The 25,175-nt window shown below is 43.4% G+C and overlaps 1 protein-coding gene across 1 annotated transcript; it reads right to left on the reverse strand.

Moving 5' to 3' along the window:
* Positions 1-6,565: 6,565 nt before the first annotated feature.
* On the reverse strand, positions 6,566-19,335 carry CIDEB (cell death inducing DFFA like effector b). Its single transcript, XM_063443855.1, has 5 exons — positions 19,221-19,335; positions 18,865-19,009; positions 18,073-18,222; positions 16,870-17,057; positions 6,566-7,161 (listed from the first exon to the last, which is right to left on the reverse strand). Exons 1-5 carry the CDS (start codon positions 19,259-19,261, stop codon positions 7,026-7,028), a joined length of 660 nt encoding a protein of 219 aa, XP_063299925.1. The 5' UTR covers positions 19,262-19,335; the 3' UTR covers positions 6,566-7,025.
* Positions 19,336-25,175: the final 5,840 nt, after the last annotated feature.

Genomic DNA, 25,175 nt, shown 5'->3' on the forward strand with positions numbered 1-25,175 from the left:
AGTATGTCTGTCAGTGTATATGGCTGTGTAAGTATGTTTTGAATCTCTCTACTTTAGTTCCCCCACTGCATTGGGGTGAAAAATGTGATTTGGGGTTGGGTGTAATTGGGGGGGTGGGAGGGACACAAGCAGGAGAATCGTCGAGGGTAAGCCAAAGTCAGAGGATGCCAGAAGTCAGGATACAAGGTAAGAAAGCCAAGGTCAGAGTAAGCCAGAAGTCAGGATACACGATGCGAATAAGCCAAGGTCAGGAGCAAAACGATCTGGATACACAAAAACAGGAACCAGACAGGAGAACCAGAGTCAATGAACTGACACTGCCCTCAGGTAGAGGCAGTGTCTGATACCTGTCTAATTAAGCATCTGCTTCAGGTGGGCTGAGATTTACTGACAGACACACACTCAGTGACAGTGATACATACACACTCACTGACAGACACACACTCACTAACAGACGCACACAAACATACTCAGTAACAGACACACACACTAACACACACACTCTAACACACACACACACACACACACACACTCTAACACTAACACACACTCTAACTCTAACACACACACACACACACTCTAACACACACACTAACACACACACTCTAACACTAACACACACGCACACACACACACTAACATACACTCTCACACACACTAACACATGTTTTTTTTTTTTTAATTTAATCCCCCAAGCCTCCTTACCTGTGGGAGAGCTGAGGAGATTCCCTGGGGTCCAGTGGTGTTGCTGGTCCTGCGGGCGCGCGAGGGAGCACTCTCCCTGGCTGCGTGCTTCCTCTTCAGCTCCCTCGCGCGCCGTGTACTGATGCCGGAGCCGGAAGATGACGTCATCTTCCGGCTCCGGTTTCAGTGCGGTGTGCGAGGGAGCTGAAGAGGAAGCACTCAGGGGAGAGTGCTCCCTCGCGCGCCCGCCAGCCGGGTGACAGCAGGGCCAGCCTCGGGGGGCCCTGAGGTGGCCTGCTCCTGGGCCCCCAGGAGAAGAGACTGGCCCAGTGACATACATACCTGGGTCGCAGGGCGGCCAGGCCCCCTGGTGGGCCGGGCCCGGTCGCAGCTGTGACCCTGGTATGTACGCCACTGCTCTCTGCCAATGCCACCTGTTCATGCAATGGGCTCTGGCCATTTTCAATAAACTCACTTCCGCATATAAAAATCATTAAACCATACTCATTCGATTCCATGGCGGCGTTCACATATTTTTTGCCACCTCAACCTTTAACTAGCTCACAACACTTATAGGTATTCGAATACAACCGCTAACATTTTCAGGTCATTCTAAAAGAATATGCGCTGCTACTACTACCTCTAGTAATATCCCAGTACATTTCATCTAATGGCTGGGACAGTAGAGTCATCTGCACATGCCATAAATATCGCTCAACCTGAGAGGAAATTGAGACATGCATTTAAGTATTGGTTATGAAATGTCAACACGTATTCACTGTTAAACTGTTAAATTTTTTGCCCTCTTTTACAGGCCTACCGGAATGTCAATTTCAGCACACCACAACAGACTTACACCACCATTACTATAACTCTGTTTATTGTATATGACCACAAATGAGAAGGTTGAGCCTTTAGGCTCAGCCTGTAATTGTGGGAGGAATTACCCAGCCTATAAATACACAGACCTCCCCTTCCTGTGGGCTGAGACTGCCTGGTTAAGCCCACCCACCAGTCCCTTTATTAAGCCATTCATCTTTATGGGCCCTGTTTTACAGGCCTACCCGAACATCGGTTCCGGCAAACCACAAACGACTTACACCACCACTACTATATCTCAGCTTATTGTATACGGCCACAACTAACATTTAAAGGGACACTATAGTCACCTGAACAACTTTAGCTTAATGAAGCAGTTGTGGTGTATAGAACATGCCCCTGCAGCTTCACTGCTCAATGCTCTGCCATTTAGGAGTTAAATCCCTTTGTTTATGAACCCTAGTCACACCTCCCTGCATGTGACTTGCACAGCCTTCCATAAACACTTCCTGTAAAGAGAGCCCTATTTAGGCTTTCTTTATTGCAAGTTCTGTTTATTTAAGATTTTCTTATCCCCTGCTATGTTACTAACTTGCTAGACCCTGCAAGAGCCTCCTGTATGTGATTAAAGTTCAATTTAGAGATTGAGATACAATTATTTAAGGTAAATTACATCTGTTTGAAAGTGAAACCAGTTTTTTTTTCATGCAGGCTCTGTCAATCATAGCCAGGGGAGGTGTGGCTAGGGCTGCATAAACAGAAACAAAGTGATCTAACTCCTAAATGACAGTGAATTGAGCAGTGTAATTGCAGGGGAATGATCTATACACTAAAACTGCTTTATTTAGTTAAAGTAATTTAGGTGACTATAGTGTTCCTTTAACCCCTTAAGGACACATGACATATGTGACATGTCATGATTCCCTTTTATTCCAGAAGTTTGGTCCTTAAGGGGTTAATGATGGATTTCAGCTTTATTCACAAAGAACAATCCTGACCTGTGACTGCTAATGGGCTTGTTTTTATGTTTGTCACAGTTACATAGTTACATAGCTGAAAAGAGACTTGCGTCCATCAAGTTCAGCCTTCCTCACATATGCTTTTGCTGTTGATCCAAAAGAAGGCAAAAAACCCAGTCTGAAGCGCTTCCAATTTTGCAACAAACTAGGAAAAAGAAAAATTCCTTCTTGACCCCAAAATAGCAGTCAGATGTCTCCTTGGATCAAGCAGCTATTTCTCCACTAATTAGAAATTATATCCCTGTATGTTATGTTTTTGCAAGTATTTATCCAATTGCAGTTTAAACATCTGTATAGACTCTGACAAAACCACCTCTTCAGGCAAAGAATTCCATATCCGTATTGCTCTTACTGTAAAAAAAACTTTTCTTTGCCTTAGATGAAATCTCCTTTCTTCAAGCCTAAATGTGTGACCTCGTGTCCTATGTATAGCCCTGTTTATGAATAGATTTCCAGATAATGGTTTGTACTGGCCCCGAATATATTTGTATAATGTTATCATATCCCCTCTCAGGCGCCGTTTTTCCAAACTAAAGAGATTTACATTTTTTAACCTTTCTTCATAACTAAAATGCTCCATTCCTTTTAGCAATTTTGTAGCTAGTCTATGCACTTTTTCTAGTGCCATGATATCTTCTTTAGAACAGGTGCCCAAAATTGCACAGCATATTCAAGGTGTGGTCTTACCATCAAGTTACTGGCTATTGATGTTGTTCCAAACCTAATCTTTGATGACAGCTAATTAGCAGCTGCAGAACAGTGTTTTCAGTCTCCTAAAGAGATTAATAGGAGACGCTAAATTCAAGAGTTGCATCTGGTTTCTATGCTGAACAATAAAACATACCATCTTTCACTCTCTGACTAAAATTAATACCTGCCTCATACAGGTGTTTAGAGGAAAATGCAAGTAAACAACTGCACATTAATAATACATCAAATCAGGTGTATCAAACTGTAGGGGAATCTTGCTGAGACAATAGCAGGTAGAGTGCATGGGAGCTGAATAAACCATTTATAGTTTGCCAATGGAGTTGTGTGACGAGACCAATCTCGCCACATTGTATTGGAGAAGCCTGGTTGCCCGCCTGTTGCCCCTGGACTATGGCCCCATGTTAAAAAGCCTTCTTTTCCCCTGCAGAAAAGGCTTGTTCTGCCTTTCTGCCCGGCGGTCGGTAGATTCAATCTACCGAACAAATAACCGAATGACTGGACCACCTGTATTGGGAGTGTGTCGGCAATTTACCTCCCAGAAGCTGCGGTTAACCGCAGCTTAATTGACAAATGCTGGGTGGCCTTTGTTCGTTTGCCAAACACGTGGCGGCGGCCATTTTAGAGTCCCGAACGGCCAGCGGTGTTCAGCGCCCAAACTATGGAACTGGAAACGGACACTTATTTGCGCGAACACCGCTGAGCCGTCAGCCTCCTTGCTTCTGCATTCGGTCATTTAACGGATGCCTGTTCATTCGGTAGATTAAACTGTATGAACAGCATTACCCCATATAGCCATCCCGTGGAATCTATTTGTATGGAGAACAGACTTTAACTCCACGGCGATTGGACTGTGTGCATATGATCTGAGCGCTATTCGGTACTTTTGTGCGCTCAGATCCCAGCTATCTGGGGATGTGTTACATGTATATATTTTATGTGACAAATGTAACATTATGTATTTTATTGTATTTTAGTGTTTTATTGTAACCATGTGGTTAATGGAGTTTTGCCTCTGTCCTTGGAGATAATTGGTTTACTTCCCAATTATCTCCAGGATAGAGGGGAGGGATTGTAATGTACTGTGGGAGTGTTTTAACCCTGTATGCCTGTGATTGGTCATTTTACCATTTCTGTCCCAGTCTTCCATCTTGTCCCCTAGGGAGGTGTCCACCAGGTGGAAGACCTGCATAAATACCGGGCATGTAGCCCACATTAAACCAGACCACTGCTTGACCCTCAACACGGAGCTCTGTCTCGTCTTTGGGGGGATTTACTGTATGCTGTTAGAGACTGATTGCCAGGAGTGTAAGCCGCTTGGGTGCTTTTCCTGTTCGTCTGCTAGCAGCTATTCGTGAGGTTCCAGTTCGGGAGTTTAGAGTGCTATTTTGTATGCAGTTTGGGAGTTTGGAGCATTCCCTTGTATTCAGTTCGGGAGTTTGGTGTTCTGCAGTAGTTGTGCCTGTATCTCTGGAAGGGGAAGATCTCCTAAACGGCTTTTAACCCCTTTTATGCCTGGGGGGTGCCGTTACAAGTTGCTATGGCAATGAAATGGAAAATGTTCCTTTTCCTTAGTGCGTGTCCAATTTTCAAAACGGTCAATGCTAAACGGTGGCTGGTATCTTTAAAGGAGGCGGACATGAGTAGTAGGCAGATATTAAACTGAGTGGTGGACCACAGAAACCTGGTGGTATATATAAGCCACAAACATCTACTACTTTTATTTTTATTTTATTTTTTTAAACTAGGTGTCCTATTTCAAAGAGCAATCCTCTGGGTTTGTATATATTAGACATGTTAGACAATTAGTTTTGTTCTGAACCAAATTGTAGCCAAATTCGGCAATTTGGAAGCATACAAATTTCTGAATTGACGGAAAATAAAAACAAAATGAACGGGTCATAATTTGTTTTGATAAGGATAGCAGAGTTGTCTAAACAACTGAAAGAGCAAAATTAAACAAAAATGGCTAGTCTTAATATTGATAGTTGGGCTGTTAAGTAGATATCTCCCTAATTTGGCATCCCTTAATATTTCAATCCCACATAGGTCAGCACATAGGGAGTTATCTACTGAACAGTTGAAATATGAAAATTTCACAACCAAGTTGCCCTTCCACCAAACTACGTACCTAACCATGCTCATTCAGGACGACCTCCCTAAGCATATGCAAAAACTCATATATCATGTACTATTATCAGCCCAAAGATTAATAGCCAGAGCATGGAAGTCCCCGAACTGTCCATGACGGACATAGATAAACAGCGCATATATGAGCAATGTTTTAGCAGGTTGTGGCCCCCTTAATAAAACTACCCAAAGGGCATGGGAGGTTTGGGACGCATGGAGATTGGCACACTCTGCAAAACAGAGTCCCCTATTGTAACTGCACGTGAGGGCAGTGAATAGATGAGGACCACGTAGAGGTCTGATGTGGGATCTATGTGGTATAATGCTGTGTGCACCAATCAGACCGCATCAGACTGTACAAAATGTCGGATATGTATTTGCTGTACCCCCCCCCCCTTTCCTTCTGTATCCCTACCCTTCCCCATACCCCCTCCCCCCCTCCCCCCTGTATTATTTTTTTCCACAGAAAATAAAAATTGTCAAATTTTAAAAAAGAAATATCAAAATTATGGGGGGAGAAGGCCTTTTATTAATTGTAATCGTTAGTAGATAGCTTCCAAGTTTCAAGTTTGTTACTCTTATGTGGGATTGTCTTGATTAATAATACCCAATTAGTGAGATATCTACTAAACAGCTAAAATAGCAAAATTGAAGGGAATGGCATGTCTTACTTTTGATCTTAAAACAGTTTAGCAGATAAATCCCTAAATCGGTACCTTTATGTAATATTGCCATATATAGGGATACCAAATGAGGACATGGTTTAGCAGATAGCTCCCTTGTTTGGTATCCTTATGGATATCTCTCGAAAGGTAGCAAATTAGGGAGTTATATACTAAAAACTGGAAAATTAAAATTGCAAAGAGGACTTGACACTAACTTGCTTTTTCAGCAATTTAGCAGATAACTCCCGAAAGTGGCATCTGTATTTGGAAATTACCAACATTTGCAGATGAAATTTGGTTCATCTGAGTGGGTATTTTCTGCATTTTGGATGCAATTCGAAATTAACAACACAAAACAATTGTTTTCCCTGTGCACATCTTTATTACATACCAACCATCTTTTTTTAGCTTCTGACTCCTTTTTGTCAGCTATTAAACGATGGCCATATTTACCAAAACATTTAATTGATATAATTATTTAATTTATAATGCTAACATATTCTACAGCCCTAAAAATATTAAGTAAAATTAGATAGATACAAAGATACAAACAATCTGAAACAGGTTTAAAAACTTAGCCAGTAAGCTATCATTTATAAGGGAAAAGGACAAATGAAACATGACATACAGATAGGTTTGGATTTATTGCAAGTAAAGTATAATTTTGTGCTTGAATATATTTTCTTTAATAGCCAGTTCCACTTCATCCTATAAATATGAAGATTTAAAAAAAAAAAAAAAAAATCCAAACCAAATGTATTTATATATTTGTAAACCTGTTCATTCAGCAGAACTAATACTTGTATAGGGTAATAAAAATTTTCACTGGTTTGTCACCTTTGCTTTAGAGCCGTACTGTTGACTATTTTTCCTTCATTACGATTTCCCTTTTGTAGAAGAATTTAAATGTTAAAAACACTCTTTAAATTAATTGAACAGATCGTTCGCCATGGAAGGAGAAAGGTCAATACGATTGTTAAAAAAAAGTCATAAAATATAGTCAGCCCTCATATTCGCAAATTCGGTTTTGGTGCCAATATTCTGCTCCCTCCAGTAGACGTCTTAAAACTCCAGAGGCTGAAAGCAGTACGCGCCCCAAGCCATTCAGAGCTGTAGACAATAACTTTATAAATTCCCTGTAGGAAAAACAAATATTACACGTCTTAAAATAAATTCTTAAGACAGTTTTTAGAGTCTCTATATGTTATCTAGATTTTTTCAGACCTTTTTTTTGCCATTTTTTCCCTTGGAAAATGGTGGTGAATTGCAGTTTTGTTATTCAAACAGTTGACTGTTTAGGAGCAGGGGTAGGCAACCTATGGCACTCGAGGTGTTGTGGACTACATCTCCCCTGATGCTTTGCCAGCATTATGGTTGTAAAAGCATTATGGGGAATGTTGTCTACAACATCTGGAGTGCCAAAGGTTGCCTACCCCTGGTACAGTGACGTCACAATGGGGGTGCGGACTGCACCAGGGTGCATCTCGGGGGGAAGGGGGGGAAGCGATACCACCAACACCACGCAGGGCTGGTGTGTCCATAAGGCGGCACAAGCAGCCGCCTTAGGGTGCACCGGCCCAGGGGCCACAAGATTGGAGTGCTCGCTCCTGCCAGTCACTCAGTGTAGTATGGTCCGAGCGGAGCAGACCGCGGTACAGGAACTTCTGTTTCTTGTACTCAGCCGGAATTAAAGGAAGTGCTCACTGAGAGAGCAGTTCTTGTCAGTCCGGCCAGGTACAGGAAACTGAAGCACCTGTACCGCGGTCTACACCGCCCAGCCATGCTACCAGTAAGGTAGGAGACACACCGGGGATGAGGGGAAGAAACACTATGGGCCAGCGGCCAGGGGAGGAGCAATGAACCCTATGGGATGGGCGGGAGAGAAAAGGGAAGGGGGGGAACACTATGGGACGGGGGGGGGGAAGAACACAGGTAGGGGGGACCACTAAAAGAGAAGGGAGAGGAACACTTAGAGGGGGGGCATTAATGGGAATGGGGGGCACTAAGAGACAGGTTAGGGGGGGAGATGGACACTAAGGTACAGGGGAAGGAAAGGGATAAGGAACACAGGAAGGGGGGACCACTAAAAGAGAAGGGAGAGGAACACTTGGGGGGGGGGCATTAATGGGAATGGGGGGCACTAAGAGACAGGTAAGGGGGAGAGGAACAGTAAGGCACAGGGAAGGAAGAGGAATACTAAGGGACAGGGGGGTTGGTGTGAGGAACAGTAAGGGACAGGGAAGAGGAACACTAAGGGACATGGAGGGGGTTGGGGTGACACCATGAGTTACCGCACCGCACCAATCCTAGTGACTCCACTGTTTAGATAATACACTGCTTAGGTGGTTCATCAGTCTTTGTATTTGTAACAGTGTTGTCTTGGAATACCTGTCTTTTTATATTTTGTGATACATTATGGAACGCTGTATCAATGCAATGGCACAGCATTATATTCAGCTAGTATGCCTATAGGATTTGAGTACATTATGTGCCTTATGGGATTCCTACTGCCTTCACATGTAAAAAAAAAGCTGATGGACATTTACAACCAACGTAAAGAAACACACCAAGCACCATAACCACTACAGCAAACTGTAGTGTTTATGGTGCCAGCATTGCTCTTGCATCCCTCCAAAGTAAGTCGTACTGGTCATGGAGAGGGTTGGTTCATTGGCTAGGACTGACAGCTGAATGATGTTAGTCAATGAACTAAGCCCTGCACTTATTTATATGGGGGAGCAAACCTGGTACCATAACTACTTCAGGACACTGTAGTGGTTACCTGTGCCATCAAATCAGGTGGAAGAATATAATTATGTAAACACAGCTGCAGCTTACTGAAGAATGCATATCTACACTGTGAAAGGAATTTAAGGTAATTCTCTGTTTGATAATCTCATGCTCTAAGGGACACTCCAGAACCATAAAGCACTTTAGCTTGCTGAAATGTTTTATGTGATGAGTGTCCTTTTTTTTCCATTTTTACAGAAAGTGCAGATTTCAATATAATTTGTTACTTTATTTTTTATTGGCATATTATTATTTTTGTCGTGCATATAGGATACATACAAGCTGACATTGCCACAACAGCAAACATCAGCAGATCATCAGTAACAGTAGTGTGGCACAGAATAAGAAAGCACAATTTTTTTTATTTTTTTTAGAACCAAGCTTGCACGAAATAAGTATCAGTGTGCAGAGCAGTAATTAACAAGACAGACAACAAAGAGAGCAGAACACGTGGTTTGCTGCAGGTTAGGGGTATATGCCATGTAGGCTAAGTAGGTGAAGACAGGTAGTCTGATAAATAGAAAAGCATTAATGCGTTGGAACATACATGTATGTTGCATAGCATTGGTCAGGCTGGGTGAACTTATCTGAGCAAACAACATTTGAAAAATGCACATAGTACTTAAGTGCTAGACTAAACTATCTTACCAAAAAGAGTAAGAAAAATAAAAGTAAATGATTCTAGTTAGCAGACCTAAGGCCAAAGGTATCAGAAAATCATATCTAGATACTGTGGCTGCAGGATTGTGGCCATAGTTAAGTATGAGTCCATAATCAGTGGCTGTGCCTCAAAGACCATGGAAACAGGCCTTTATTTAAAATCCTGATCGGCCCATGCCTGTTTTGGGCAACACATAGCCCCCTGGTAGATCCTGTAGCCAAAGAGTCAGCGGTCCGGGCCGAGATGTTCGAAGTCGAACAGGGTACTTTCTGTTTATAAGGTTGATTCGCTGTGGCGCCATTCCTACGTTTGGTGCTTCTCTCCAGATTTGTGCATGGCAGCCCCAAGAGCTCTTTATGACCGTCGGGGATACCTGCTGCGCTCCATGCAGGTTCTACCATGGCTTGGAGTAACAGGCTCGACGTGTTACAGTGGTATTCCCTCTTCGGGAGTGCTTCAGCCTCCTTCGAGGTGCAGTGACCTTTGACCTTGCAGAGGCTTTCCTTCCCTGGAGCCTGGGAGGGACCTCCTGTATCTGAGGTGTAGCCAGGATGGGAGTCAGCCCGTTGGTTGTCGAAGGATGGTGCCGAATTGCCGAAATTCCGAAGTGTCGAAGTCCTGAAGTTGCCGAATTTCCGAAGTGCCGAAGTTCCGAAGTGCTGAAGTGCCGAAGTTGCCAAAGTTCTGAAGTGTCAAAGTGCCGAAGTGTCGAAGTTCCGAAGCACAGTATTGCCTAAGTACAATATACTTACCCAGTGAAAGAAGAAGAATGTTACATTGTAGAGAAACAAGAAAGGAAAATTAGAGTTGGACAGAGCCAACACCAAAAATCCTGTAGGGTTACAGAGATATCTAAGGGCATGAACCCCAAATAATACTTAAAGCGAAAGAAAAAGACTAAGGTGGAATGGTTGTTCCACTAGAGATGGAAAAATTGGACATCCATTCCACCAAAAGATATCTCTAAAATATAAAAATTATTATTAGGTATAACCTTTATTAAGCCGAATATGGACAAAACAAAATAAAGTGTAATAACAGTGAAACACTCGTGAACAACAAGTGAACTAAAAACTGGGTAGATGCAATATAGATACCCTCAGAAAGTAGTGGGAGTGGCAAAATATCTGAAATAAAGTTGAAAGTAAAAAGTTGTACTAAGTACAACATATAGTAAATCGACTATTGCAAAGCCACTCCTCTAGAAAGAGGTTCCCACAGAATGCAGGATTCTATAGATATCCCGGCTATGTAGAAATGAGTCCACATATATATAAATAAACCCTTAAAGATTTTTGATAAGGCATACAAGTTAGAGTTGAGTAAACAATATCCATGTACAACAAATCTGTCATGCAGTATTTATCTAAATTGTTGCAGGTAAAGCAAAAGAGTCTAAAGTGGACTCAGGAGGATATATACATATGGATACTGTATATTTAAATAGAGTGGTGATTCATAGAAGGCTGTATAATCAGTAAGCAAATGACAGCATCTATATATATATATATACATACAGTTTTATCTACTTGTATCCAAATGTATCCTCATGGGGTTATAATATACCGAGGATGAACTTGACAACAAACATGGGTAGTTATTTGCATAGTGGAGAAATTGTCTAAAACGGTTAGACCACAGATCTATAGACAAATCTGGAAAGGTGGTTAAACAGAATAAACCTGAGGGTTGGTCTGCAGGTGTCCCATACAGGTAAGTGAATGGGTTAATATTCAGACCCCATAAATAAAGAGGCACCCGCCAAACAAGAGAGTTCCTCCCAGAAACTATAACCACTTAAGCTAGATCTAAATAAGCACCAGATATTAGGTATAAACACTAACAAAATCTAACTCCTATAGATGCTACAAACTGCTGCTTCAAGGCAGCGTGACGCTAAAGATTCCTAGCGAACTGTCTAACAAACTAAAGTTAGTAGCATAATCTATCTCCTAATAATGCTACTGGCTGCTGCTACAAGGCAGTCTGGCACTAAAATGGCACTGTACGAGTTTGTTTGACAGTTTGCTAGACATTTTAGTGCCAGACTGCCTTGTAGCAGCAGCCAGTAGCATTATTAGGAGATAGATGGGTGGGGGCCCTAAATTGAAATAAGAGGGGGGGACCTAGTGTCCTCCCCCCTGGCCCCCACCCCTCAGCGGTGGGTGGGGGCCCTAAATACTAATAAGGGGGGGACCTAAGGTCCTCCCCCCTGGCCCCCACACCTGAGCGGCGGGTGAGGGCCCTAAAAAAAATCCCCCCCCAGGTGACTAGGGGTCCCCAAACCCCTAGTCACCCCCTCCTGCCCCAATAAAAATTATCCCCCTACCTACCCCCCCTCACCTTAAAAACTAATGACGGGGGACCTTTAACTAAGTACCTGTAAAAAAAAATCTAACAAAAAAAACTTTCGATGTTTTCTTTCTTCTAAAATGTTATTTTTTCAGCCCCAAAAAAGGCCAAATAAAAAACCATAATAACCGACGCAATTATAAAAAAAAAACGAGTGCAAAATAAAAATAATCCTTCTTCACCCATGGAGGGCTCCGCGCAGACTGAGCTCTGCAGGGTGGGGGAAGGCTTATAAAGCCTTGCCCCGCCCTGCAATTAGGCTCAGAGCACTCTGATTGGTGGGTTTAAGCCATCCAATCAGAGTGCTCTGACAGGTAAATGAAGAGACTGACAGGTAAGTCTCTACATTTACCTGTCACAGCACTCTGATTGGTTGGTTTGAAATCCACCAATCAGAGTGCTCTGTGTCATTTTACACAGCGTGGGAAAGTTCTTTGGAATTTTCCCACGCTGTGTAATTTGACTCATAACTCTCTGATTGGTGGATTAAGTAACCAATTAGAGAGTTATGAGTCAAATTACACAATAGGTCAAATAACAACAATAGGTCCCCCCCTTTATTCTGATTTAGGGCCCCCACCCGCCGCTCAGGGGTGGGGGCTGGGGGGGAGGACATTAGGTCCCCCCCCTTATTAGTATTTAGGGCCCCCACCCACCACTGAGGGGTGGGGGCCAGGAGGGAGGACATTAGGTCCCCCCCTTATTTTACTGTAGGGCCCCCACCGACCGCTCAGGGGTGGGGGCCAGGGGGGAGGACATTAGGTCCCCCTTATTATAATTTAGGGCCCCCATCCACTGCTCAGTGGTGGGGGCCAGGGAGAGGACAATAGGTCCCCCCCTTATTCTGATTTAGGGCCCCCACCCGCCGCTCGGGGTGGGGTCCAGGGGGGAGGACAATAGGTCCCCCCCATCATTTTACGTTAGGGCCCCCACCCGCCGCTCAGGTGTGATGGCCGGGGGGTGCTATTTTTTTATTTTTTTTTTAAACAGTGAGCAGTCACAGGCTGCTCACTGTTTACTAGACATGCCCCTACTCGCGGTATAGCACGTAGGGGAAAAATTTACTAATACTAAGTAATTTTTACTGTTTACTAGACATGCCCCTACTCGCGGTATAGTCATTTTTACTTAGTATTAGTAAATTTGGCTTAAAGACCAATTTAGGTCTTTCAGCCTTTTGGTAGATAACTCTCTAATACCGTGGGAATTAGGGAGTTATCTACCAAGCGGCTGCAAGAGAAGTCCTGAGGTGCCGAAGTCCCGAAATTCGAAAATGACGAAGTTCCGAAATTCCAAAGTGCTAAAGTTGCCGAATTTCCGAAGTGTCGAAGTGCCGAAGTTCCGAAGTGCTGAAGTGCCGAAGTTGCCAAATTTCCGAAGTGTCGAAGTGGCCGAAGTGCCGAATTGTGAAAATCCCGAATTTCGGAATGTCGAACCTAACCGAAAATTTTCCCCATGCACATGCCTAATTCTGAGTGGGTTTAGAAAGGCAGGACTTGAAAGGCAACAGACAAGAGAACTGCAGGTTGTCCTTAGATATGCCTCTGATTAGAAAATGTATAATTAAATGAAGCAGCAATTTCTCATAGGACCACAGATGGCTTTTCAGTGACACCTAGTAGTAAACTGGCAACATTGTTATCTACTTACTATTAGATACTTTTTTGATAGTGTGTTAGTCCATTGACCTATCTCTCACATATATTCAGTATCCCCTTGGGAACCAGATTGTTTTATCGTATATTTATTATTATTTGGTTTTGTTATTATTTTTTCTATCATTTAGAATTTTCTCTCCTCAATTTTTGATTTTTGCACAGCGAGTGCTATTTTGTTTTACCCATTTAGTACCTCCCCCTTTTTTGGGGAACTATTTGAATCAGATATATCAAAAGTTATAATTTAACAATTATTATTTCACCACAATCTTCTTATTTATATATATATATATATATATATATATATATATATATATAAATAAGGAGATTGTGGTGAAATAATAATTGTTAAATTATAACTTTTAATATATCTGATTCAAATATATATATATATATATATATATATATATATATATATTTATCCAAGGGTATATCTACTAAACAGTTATATTATTATTATTATTACTATTATTATTTGGGCAGTGTCCCTTTTTGTCCCTTTAACAGGTTACAATCTGAAGTAGATTGCAATTTTTTTTCTGCCATGATATCCAATTATAAAAAAATAATATACAAGTTATCACCTTTACCATGTAGCTGGTACAGTAAACAAGCAAAATGAGCCCCTGCTGGCACAATTAGGGTTAACTTATTTGCTAAAGATTGAAGAACTAACTTGCAAACTTTAAAAGTTTCTGTTTTCTCTATTGAATTTCTGAAAATTCACAATTCAGTCAATAAACCTCTAATTGTGAACAAGCCCCGGCAACTGTCTTTTTGGTAATATGATGATTTTAACCCCTTAACACCGCAGCCAAATGTACAAGTTGTGAACAGAACAAAACGTAAACAAAACCTGGCATTTGCGCTATATGTCTGTCCAACTGTAATTCACCTCTTTCATATTAAATGCACCCCCCCTTATTATTTATCATTTTATTCAGGGGAAACAGGGCTTTCATTTAACATCAAATATTTAGGTATTGAACATAATTTAATATAAAAAATATTAAAAAAATGGGAGAAAAAAAGAATTTTTTAATTTTTTTTAGTTCTATGTGACATTTTAACTGTGGATGTCAAAATACTGTTTGCTTTTACTGCAATACAATACACATATTTGTATTCAGCGATGTCTCACGTGTAAAACAGTACCCCCTATGTACAGGTTTTATGGTGTTTTGGGAAGTTACAGGGTCAAATATAGCGTGTTACATTTGAAATTGAAATTCGCCAGATTGGTTACGTTGCCTTTGAGACTGTATAGTAGCCCAGGAATTAAATTTACACCCATAATGGCATACCATTTGCAATAGTAGACAACCCAAGGTATTGCAAATGGGGTATGTCCAGTCTTTTTTAGTAGCCATTTGGTCACAAACACTGGCCAAAGTTAGCGTTAGTATTTGTTTGTGTGTGAAAAATGCAAAAAACGCAAATTTTGGCCAGTGTTTGTGACTAAGTGGCTACTAAAAAAGTCTGGACAAACCCCATTTGCAATACCTTGGGTTGTCTACTATTGCAAATGGTATGCCATCATAGGGGTAATTTTCATTCTTGGGCTACCATAGGGTCACAAAGGCAACGTAAGCAATCTGGCGAATTTTAATGTGAAAAAAATGAAACACAAGCCTTATATTTGACGCTGTAACTTTTGAAAACACCATAAAACCTGTACATGTGGGGTACTGTTGTACTCGGGAGACTTCGCTCAACACAAATATTTGTATTTCAAAACAGTAAAAAGTATTGCAGCAATAATATCGTCCGTGTAAGTGCTGTTTGTGCGTGAAAAATGCAGAAAACGTCACTTTTACTGGCGATATCATCGTTGTAATACATTTTACTGTTTTGAAACACTAATATCTGTGTTCAGCAAAGTCTCCCGAGTAAAACAGTACCCCCCATGTACAGGTTTTATGGTGTCTTGGAAAGTTATAGGGTTAAATATAGTGCTAGCAAATTAAATTCCCTATACTTTCGGCATGGGTTGTCAGGCAGGTCCCGCTAATTGTAATTAATTAGGATACCTAATTATGTAAAATTATTACATAAATATATGTGTAGAATTAATATATGTATATATATACATATGTGTATATATACGTATATATATATAATTTTTTTTTAAATATTTTTATTTATATATAGGTATATTTATAGTGATATATACGTATATATTTATGTATATAGATATATATATTATGATATATATATTATTTTGTTCTACGTGTATTTTGATATAAATATATATATTAATATCACAATACAGTTAGAACGAAATAACACACATCTATATATTTTTTGATTATTTATTTTTAAATATTTTTTTAATTTTATTTTTTTACGTATTTACATATATATATTTTTTATATTATATATAAATATATATATAACAATAATTATATATATATTTAATCAGTATCAGTCTACGTGTAATTTGATTTTAATATATATATATATATATATTTAAATACACGTCATGTATGTGTAAATGTGTGTGTGTGTGTGTGTATGTGTATATATATATATACTTAGATCATATATATATAATATATATGATCTAAGTATATTTTATTTGTAAGTGTAATTTTTTTAATTTATTTTTTTAACTAATATTTTTTTTTTTTTCACACGACAGGGGGCAATGACAGTGTCAGCCAGTGATTTCACATCACTGGCTGACACACAGGATCAGTGATCACAGTGACTGCCTGTCACTGTGATCACCTCCTGCAGATTGGGTAATTGACCACAGGGGGGAGTGCCTGGGTGGTACAAGCACTCCCCCCTTCCAATCTGCAGGGGGATCATTGTGGCAGTTATATGTGTCAGCCAATAGGCTGACACATGTAACACTGATCGCAGTGACAGGCTGTCACTGCGATCAGAGCGCTCTGAGATCGCAGTGACAGCCTGTCACTGCGATCTCAGACTTAGCAGATCGCGGTCACTGACCCCAGGGGGACTGCCTGGGGGGCCAGGTAAGTCCCCGACCGCGATCTGCAGAAGGGGAAAGCCGCCGGCCACATGTGTCAGCCGATTTGAAATCGGCTGACACATGCTGAATACTGGTCGCAGTGACAGCCTGTCACTGCGATCAGAGACTGCAGATCGCGGTCACCGGCCACAGGGGGGGTTGCCTGGGGGGCCAGGCATCCCCCCCGACCGCGATCTGCAGCGGGCGATTAGCGCCGGCCACGTGGGCGGCCATTATGGCGAGGACGTACTATTACGCCCGCCGGCGTTTAGAGCCGGTTCCTGCAGGGCGTAATAGTACGTCCTCCGGATTTAAAGGGTTAAGGATTCTGACTTGCTGATGAAACCATTTACTATCATATTTATCTTGTCTGATGTTCTGGGACTCAGAATGCGTCACTCACCTGAGCACTTTCTTTGGGCCCAAACACTGGAAGTCACAGCTCATTGAGTATAACCCATAGAATGTAGCTTTTATATTCAGACTGCCAAAAAGATCACGTGGGTTGAGCTTGTATATATCGAAGGTGATTCGAGCAATGTCTCTACTATTTTTGGGCTTTTCCTGTTGTAGTGAGTAAGCTAAGACCCCCTTGGACCAAAGAGAAGAAAAAAAAAATTAGTATATCACTATGTGCAACTTTTATTATCACAAACCATGTTTCAGGGTGTGTACATCTGGAAATGTGTCTGAGAATATTTATCTGTGTGTATCTACGGCTACGGGTATATATCACTGCATGTGTGTGTATTTTTTTTAACATCCCTAAAGGTTTTTTTATGGCAGCTATACATGCATACTTACTGGCCTAGACAACTGAGTTTTAGCTACTACATTGAGGCTAAAGAAGGATTACTAAACTCTGTAACGTTTGTTATTGTGGGATAGAACAAAGGACCAGACAACCTAAAATGCTCACTAGATAATAGACATATTTGCAGAAATTAAACTTTGGTGCTTTCTATGACTTGAAAATGTTTATACAGTGGTACCTGGGTTTACAAATTTAATGCGTTCCCCGGGACGTTTTGTATTGCGAAAAATGTGTAAACCACAGTTTCCCATAGGAATGCATTGAAAACCAATTAATCCGTTCTGGAGGTCAGAAAAAAAGCCAAAATGAGCTGGTGTGGAAACCAACCCACAATGCAGAACACACAGTAAAAGGCACTTTTCCGCCGCTTGAGAAATGCAGCAAAAAAGTTCAAAAAAGTCCCAAAACTGCTGAAATTTTTTTCAGAATGGCTACAAAACTTAATGCAAAAACGGCTCCAACACCTACACACTCAACGCCACGTGCTACCCACAGGCTCCAACATACACGAGGGCGGCGCTATAAACCTCCCAGGCGCAATGCATCATGGGGAAACTTGCTTTGTATTGCGAAACAAAAAACGTAAACTGAGGCATTATGTTCAATGGATTTTCATCTGTAAACCGAAAATTATGTTAACTGAGACGTTTGTAAACCAAGGTACCACTGTAATAGATATCACACAGAATATGTGTACTTCTAGCATTTAAAAATAATTGTTTTGTGATTTGTGTTGTATGTTTAATTGGTTTATATATACATTTAAAACGCTTAATAATTAGTAATCACTACCTTTTTGGGGGTCCATTTTTGTCCCTTCTCCAAGACCATGATCACTGAACCATCTTCAATGGTGTCAAAAAAATCCTCGGTATCGAGTATTGTCCCATCATCCTCTAGTACTAAAGACACAATACCCGATAGGAAAAGAGCATCCATTGCCTGACAAAAACACAGTGACACCGAAAAAGTGTAAGATATGTATCAAATTGTATCTAAAATGTCAATTGTTCTAAATCATGGCAAAATATAGTAAAGCACACTCAATGAGCAAATGCCCCCAAATATAAATACTCCAAATAAACAAATAAAGCAGCCTTATATATTTACAAACTCTGAAACCACAAACTAAAACAAATTAGCACAGCATGCATTTTTAATCACTTTGGTGCCAGTGTGTAACAGTGGGCATGTATCCAGTGTGCAATAGGGCCTGTAGCTGGTTCTTGATAGTATTTACTCTTTAACCCCTTTAGGACTAAATGCTATACTAGGCTATTCAAAATATTGTCACTTTATATCCATGAAATGTCATGACAAAATGGAAAGTTCCACCTATTTTGCTTTGAAAGCTCTATACAGTAAGCCATTAAGTGGATCATTCCATTTTGGAATAGGTTCCTTAAAAAACAGACTGTTATGACAATACAGACCATCAGAGGTCCTTAAGGAATAACTATTAAAACAGACTAAAATTACTGGAACACAGCCAAGGGAAATATCAGGGGCCTGTCATAGCCAGAGACCCTATGAAATCACTAGTATAGAACCGATTACACCGCGGAAACCTAAGCCCTCACTAACCTTTGCAATGAGCTCCCTCAGGGTTCCAGCCGTGAGTCCTTTACGTACACTTCGATCATGGCTACAGATTCGGAAAGGCCTCTGAGGTGGTGCTGAGGCCGTTTTCACTCTACGTGTAATTTCAGAGCTCACATTTGAGACAGACCTATTAAGAGAGCAGCATTAAATAATCATAACTGAGATACAATGCAAATAAATATTTTAAGCTATAATATTTCACAATTGTTATTCCATATCTGTTGCTCCCATTACATACTGACAAAGACATACATCATTTTGCCTGGTGATCCATTACATTGTTAAAAGGATACACAGAATATAATCTATTTCGAAGTGTTTAAAAACACAATAGATACCTGATCAGGGCACCAGGACCAAGATTTGATATGAAATCCATGAAAATATCTTAGAGAATGCCTGCCTACAAACAAACGTATACTCAGTTGTGAATAGTGGACTATGAAACCTTCCACCGAGAAACAAAGGAGCAAAGGTCAGTAACATGAAGCAAGCTGGGAATTGCAACACAAGGTAAGAGATATTAGTGAGATCATGTTATTTATTTCTTTTTATGCGTCTTTCTAAGTGCCTCTTCAGTTGGGATGACTGCAAGCAGTGTTAAAAATACCCTTTACACTTTTTCAATCATCACATTTATTTTTCAGTATTCAGACAGATCATGTTAAATTTGATTTTCAACAAAATAAAAAATAAAACAGTCTCTGTTTCAATGTGTATTTAAAGTAAAATCTATTTAAAAAAAAACAAAGTAAGTTCTTAAAGGAGCACATTGGGCACAAACTTTGCAGCACTGCCCCAGGAAGCACCTCTAGCAGCCATCTGAGGAGTGGCCAGTGGAGGTGTACCTAGGCTGTAATGTAAACACTGCATTTTCTCTGAAAACACAGTGTTTACTGCAAAATGCCTGAATGGAATGACTCTACTAACCAGAACAAATACAATAAGCTGTAGTTGTTCTGGTCTCTGGTGACTATAGTGTCCCTTGAAAATCAGGGCTCTTTGCGAAATATGCAAACAACACCAGGTGACAGAGTCATTTTAATAAATGTGCATTCGATATTCATGTTGCATTTTTCTTTATACTGAAATCTATTTAGTTTTGCTTTAAAAAAACAAACAAAAAACAGTTTTACTGCCTTTTACCATGCCTCATTTTTCACAAAGCAGTGTTTTGCAGCCAATAAGAGATCAGAGTGAGCAGAGTTGCTGATTTGACTCCATCCCATACACAGGGCAGCCAACAGAAATGTTGGGGCCCCTGACGCAGCTCAAGGTCTGGGCCCCAAGGGCCTGCCCACATGGCTCGCCCTCAAGTCAGCCCACATGACCTTCCCCCGAGTCCTCCCACATGACCCACCCCCAAAAACACACACAGGGCCCATCTTGAGTCCACCCACAAAGATGAAGTGTGTGTGTACTGAATTTGGTTGTTTGTGTATAGTGGCTGTAGAATGTGTGTATTGCAGCGGTTCCCAAAGTGTGGGTCGCGACCCACTGGTGGGTCGCAGGGCGATTCCCAGTGGGTCGCGCTGACCCACACATCCAGGGCCGCCGGGCAGTCAGGCAGACTGACACCAGGAGGGAGCCCGGCGGTTTGCCCTGTATGCCGCAGGGCTCCCTCCAGTCAGTCTGCCCAGCAGCTCCGGTCTGCAGCTCCGCCGGGTGCAGAGCTGCAGACTGTGTGATAGGAGTCTCGCAAGCTCCCAGAGCGTTACCATGGCAACACTCTGGGAGCTCGCGAGACTTTTATTACACTGTCTGCAGCTCTGCACCCGGCGGAGCTGCAGACCGGAGAGTTACCCCACTGGACCACCAGGGAGACACTGGACCACCAGGGATGTCTAATGAAGGTAGGGCACAGACCCCAAACAATGCCCCCCACCCTAATGTAACCCCTTCTCTGCCCTCCCCCACCCTAATGTAACCCCTTCTCTGCCCCCCCCACTCCAATGTAACCCCTTCTCTGCCCCCCCACCCTAATGTAACCCCTTCTCTGCCCCCCACCCTAATGTAACCCCTTCTCAGCCCCCCCCACTCCAATGTAACCCCTTCTCTGCCCCCCCACCTTAATGTAACCCCTTCTCTGTCCCCCCCACCCTAATGTAACCCCTTCTCTGCCCCCCCACTCCAATGTAACCCCTTCTCTGCCCCCCACCCTAATGTAACCCCTTCTCTACCCCCCCACCCTAATGTAACCCCTTCTCTGCCCCCCCACCCTAATGTAACCCCTTCTCTGCCCCCCACCCTAATGTAACCCCTTCTCTGCCCCCCCACCCTAATGTAACCCCTTCTCTGCCCCCCCCCACTCCAATGTAACCCCTTCTCTGCCCCCCCACCCTAATGTAACCCCTTCTCTGCCCCCCACTCCAATGTAACCCTTTCTCTGCCTCCCCCACTCCAATGTAACCCCTTCTCTGCCCCCCCCTATGTAACCCCTTCTCTGCCCCCCCACCCTAATGTAACCCCTTCTCTGCCCCCCCACTCCAATGTAACCCTTTCTCTGCCCCCCCCACTCCAATGTAACCCCTTCTCTGCCTGCCCCCCACCCCAATGTAACCCCTTCTCTGCCTGCCCCCCTACCCCAATGTAACCCCTTCTCTGCCCCCCCACTCCAATGTAACCCCTTCTCTACCCCCCACTCCAATGTAACCCCTTCTCTGCCCCCCCCACTCCAATGTAACCCCTTCTCTGCCCCCCCACCCTAATGTAACCCCTTCTCTGCCCCCCCACCACTCCAATGTAACCCCTTCTCTGCCCCCCCCACTCCAATGTAACCCCTTCTCTGCCTGCCCCCCCACCCCAATGTAACCCCTTTTCTGCCCCCCCACTCCAATGTAACCCCTTCTCTGCCTGCCCCCTCACCCCAATGTAACCCCTTCTCTACCTACCCTCCCCCCACTGTAACCCCTTCTCTGCCTGCCCTCCTCCCCCCCACTGTAACCCCTTCTCTGCCTGCCCCCCTCCCTCCCCCCCCTAACCCCTTCTCTGCCTGCCCCCCTCCCTCCACTGTAACCCCTTCTCTGCCTGCCCTCCACCCCCCACTGTAACCCCTTCTCTGCCTGCCCCCCCCATAACCCCTTCTCTGCCTACTCTCCCCCCAACTGCAACCCCTTCTCTGCCTGCCCCCTCCCCCCACTGTAACCCCTTCTCTGCCTGCCCCCCACCCCCACTGTAACGCCTTCTCTGCCTCCTCTCCCCCCCTGTAACCCCTTCTCTGCCTGACCCTCCCCCCACTGCAACCCCTTCTCTGCCTGCCCTCCCCCCCACTGTAACCCCTTCTCTGCCTGCCCTCCCCCCCACTGCAACCCCTTCTCTGCCTGCCCTCCTCCCCCCACTGTAACCCCTTGTCTGCCTGCCCTCCTCCCCCTCACTGTAACCCCTTCTCTGCCTGCCCTCTCCCCCTGTAACCCCTTCTCTGCCTGCCCTCCTCCCCCCCCCTGTAACCCCTTCTCTGCCTGCCCTCCCCCCACTGTAACCCCTTCTCTGCCTGCCCCCCCAATGTAACCCCTTTTCTGTCTGCCCCCCTCCCCCCTGTAACCCCTTCTCTGCCTGCCCTCCACCCCCCACTGTAACCCCTTCTCTGCCTGCCCTCCTCCCCCCCACTGTAACCCCTTCTCTGCCTGCCCTCCCCCCACTGTAACCCCTTCTCTGCCTGCCCCCCCAATGTAACCCCTTTTCTGTCTGCCCCCCTCCCCCCTGTAACCCCTTCTCTGCCTGCCCTCCACCCCCCACTGTAACCCCTTCTCTGCCTGCCCTCCTCCCCCCCACTGTAACCCCTTCTCTGCCTGCCCTCCCCCCACTGTAACCCCTTCTCTGCCTGCCCCCCCAATGTAACCCCTTTTCTGTCTGCCCCCCCCTGTAACCCCTTCTCTGCCTGCCCTCCTCCCCCTCACTGTAACCCCTTCTCTGCCTGCCCTCTCCCCACTGTAACCCCTTCTCTGCCTGCCCTCCTCCCCCCCACTGTAACCCCTTCTCTGCCTGCCCTCCCCCCACTGTAACCCCTTCTCTGCCTGCCCCCCAATGTAACCCCTTTTCTGTCTGCCCCCCTCCCCCCTGTAACCCCTTCTCTGCCTGCCCTCCACCCCCCACTGTAACCCCTTCTCTGCCTGCCCCTCTCCCCCCCTGTAACCCCTTCTCTGCCTACCCTCCCCCCCAACTGCAACCCCTTCTCTGCCTGCCCCCCTCCCCCCACTGTAATGCCTTCTCTGCCTGCCCTCCCCCCTGTAACCCCTTCTCTCCCTGCCCCTCTCCCCACACTGTAACCTTTTCTCCCCCCGCCCCCCCCACTGTTGCCTTTTCTCCCCCCTGCCCCCCCACACTGTAACCCTTTCTCCCCCTGCCTGCCTACTGTAACCCTTTCTCCCCCTGCCTGCCTACTGTAACCCTTTCTCCCCCTGCCTGCCCACTGTAACCCTTTCTCCCCCTGCCCACCCACTGTAACCCTTTCTCACACTGCCCCCACACTGTTACCAGTACACACACTCCCTCCCACACTGTCACCCTCACCTCCTGTCTCTGTGTGTCCTTTTGTGTCAGTGTGTGTGTGTATTTGTGTGTCTGTGTGTATCTGTGTACATGAGTGTCTGTGTATCTGTGTGGGGGAAACTAAGTGTCATTGTGTGTATCGCTGTGTATTTGTGTGTCTGTGTGTGTGTGTGTGTGTATACACTGCACACATACTCCATACAAAAAAACATGCTTACATTGAAACACACATTGTGTATATGTATATTTTATAAACACAATATACACACACTGCATCCACTACACACACGCACACACTGCAATCAAACGCAAACATTACATACAAACACACCCCTGCATTAAAACACTAAAATGATCTACAAACACCCCTTCATTCAAACACCAACACTACACACAAAAAGCACACCTGCATTTAAAGTCCTACACTACATTTACAAACACCCCTGCATTCAGATGCAAACATTACAAACAAGTACACCACTACATTCCAATAGCAACAGTACATACAAATACACTCATACATGCACACATATACTTAATACAAAAACATGCTTACATTCAAACACTGCTCACAAATATAACCCTGCAATGATGTGCAAATGGTAGATCTCCATCTGGCATATTATTGTTGAAGTTCTCCGACAGATGGAGATCTACCTTTTGGCCACACTTTCACTAGATGGGGGCCCAGAAAACATACTTGCACCACGGTCCTCTCTACATTAGTTCCACCACTAGGATAATCAATGTGAGGTGCCTGGATGAAAGAGCAGGACAACAACATTTCTGATTCTGAGTCTGTGAGTAAGCAGTTGTATGTCTCTAAAACTGATTGCCATGATGTGTAAAGTTTCTGCGTCTAAAACTGCCATGATATATCAAAATTATGCCTCTAAAACTGCCATGTTATGCCAATTTTATGCATCTAAAGCTGATTGCCATGGTGTGCCAATTTTATGCATCTGACTGTTTGCCATGGTGTGCCAATTGAATGCTTCTGAAGCCGATTTGCATGATGTGCCAAGTTTATGCATCTAAAAGTGATTGCAATGATATGCCAAGTTTATGCATCTAAAGCTGATTGCCATGGTGTGCCAATTTTATGCATCTAAAACTGATTGCAATGGTGTGCCAATTGAATGCTTCTGACGCTGATTGCCATGATGTGCCAAGTGTATGCATCTAAAAGTGATGCCATGATATGCCAATTTTATGCATCTAAAGCTGATTGCCATGGTGTGCCAATTGAATGCTTCTGAAGCTGATTGCCATGATGTGCCAAGTTTATGCATCTAAAAGTGATGCCATGATATGCCAATTTTATGCATCTAAAGCTGATTGCCATGGTGTGCCAATTGAATGCTTCTGAAGCTGATTGCCATGATGTGCCAAGTTTATGCATCTAAAAGTGATTGCCATGATATGCCAAGTTTATGCATCTAAAGCTGATTGCCATGGTGTGCCAAGTTTATTTATTTAAAGCTGTCATGATGTTCCAATTGTATGCCTCTAGAACTGATTGCCATGATGTACCAATTTTATGCATCTAAAACTGATTGCAATGGTATACCAATTGTATGTATCTAAAGCGGATTGCCATGGTGTGCCAATTGTATGCATCTAAAGCGGATTTCCACGGTGTGCCAATTGTATGCTTCTGAAGCTGATTGCCATGATGTGCCAAGTTTATGCATCTAAAAGTGATTGCCATGATATGCCAATTTTATGCATCTAAAGCTGATTGCCATGGTGTGCCAATTGTATGCTTCTGAAGCTGATTGGCATGATGTGCCAAGTTTATGCGT

Source organism: Pelobates fuscus, chromosome 1 (assembly GCF_036172605.1).
Source record: "Pelobates fuscus isolate aPelFus1 chromosome 1, aPelFus1.pri, whole genome shotgun sequence".
Classification (NCBI taxonomy): domain Eukaryota; kingdom Metazoa; phylum Chordata; class Amphibia; order Anura; family Pelobatidae; genus Pelobates; species Pelobates fuscus.

Coding starts and splice junctions, on each gene's coding strand:
- CIDEB (XM_063443855.1), bottom strand. CDS start 19,261: ATGGATTTCATATCAAATCTTGGTCCTGGTGCCCTGATCAG. Junction 19,010..19,220: donor GGTCCTGGTGCCCTGATCAG/GTATCTATTGTG, acceptor CTCTCTTAATAG/GTCTGTCTCAAATGTGAGCT. Junction 18,223..18,864: donor TGAGGGAGCTCATTGCAAAG/GTTAGTGAGGGC, acceptor TGTTTTTGTCAG/GCAATGGATGCTCTTTTCCT.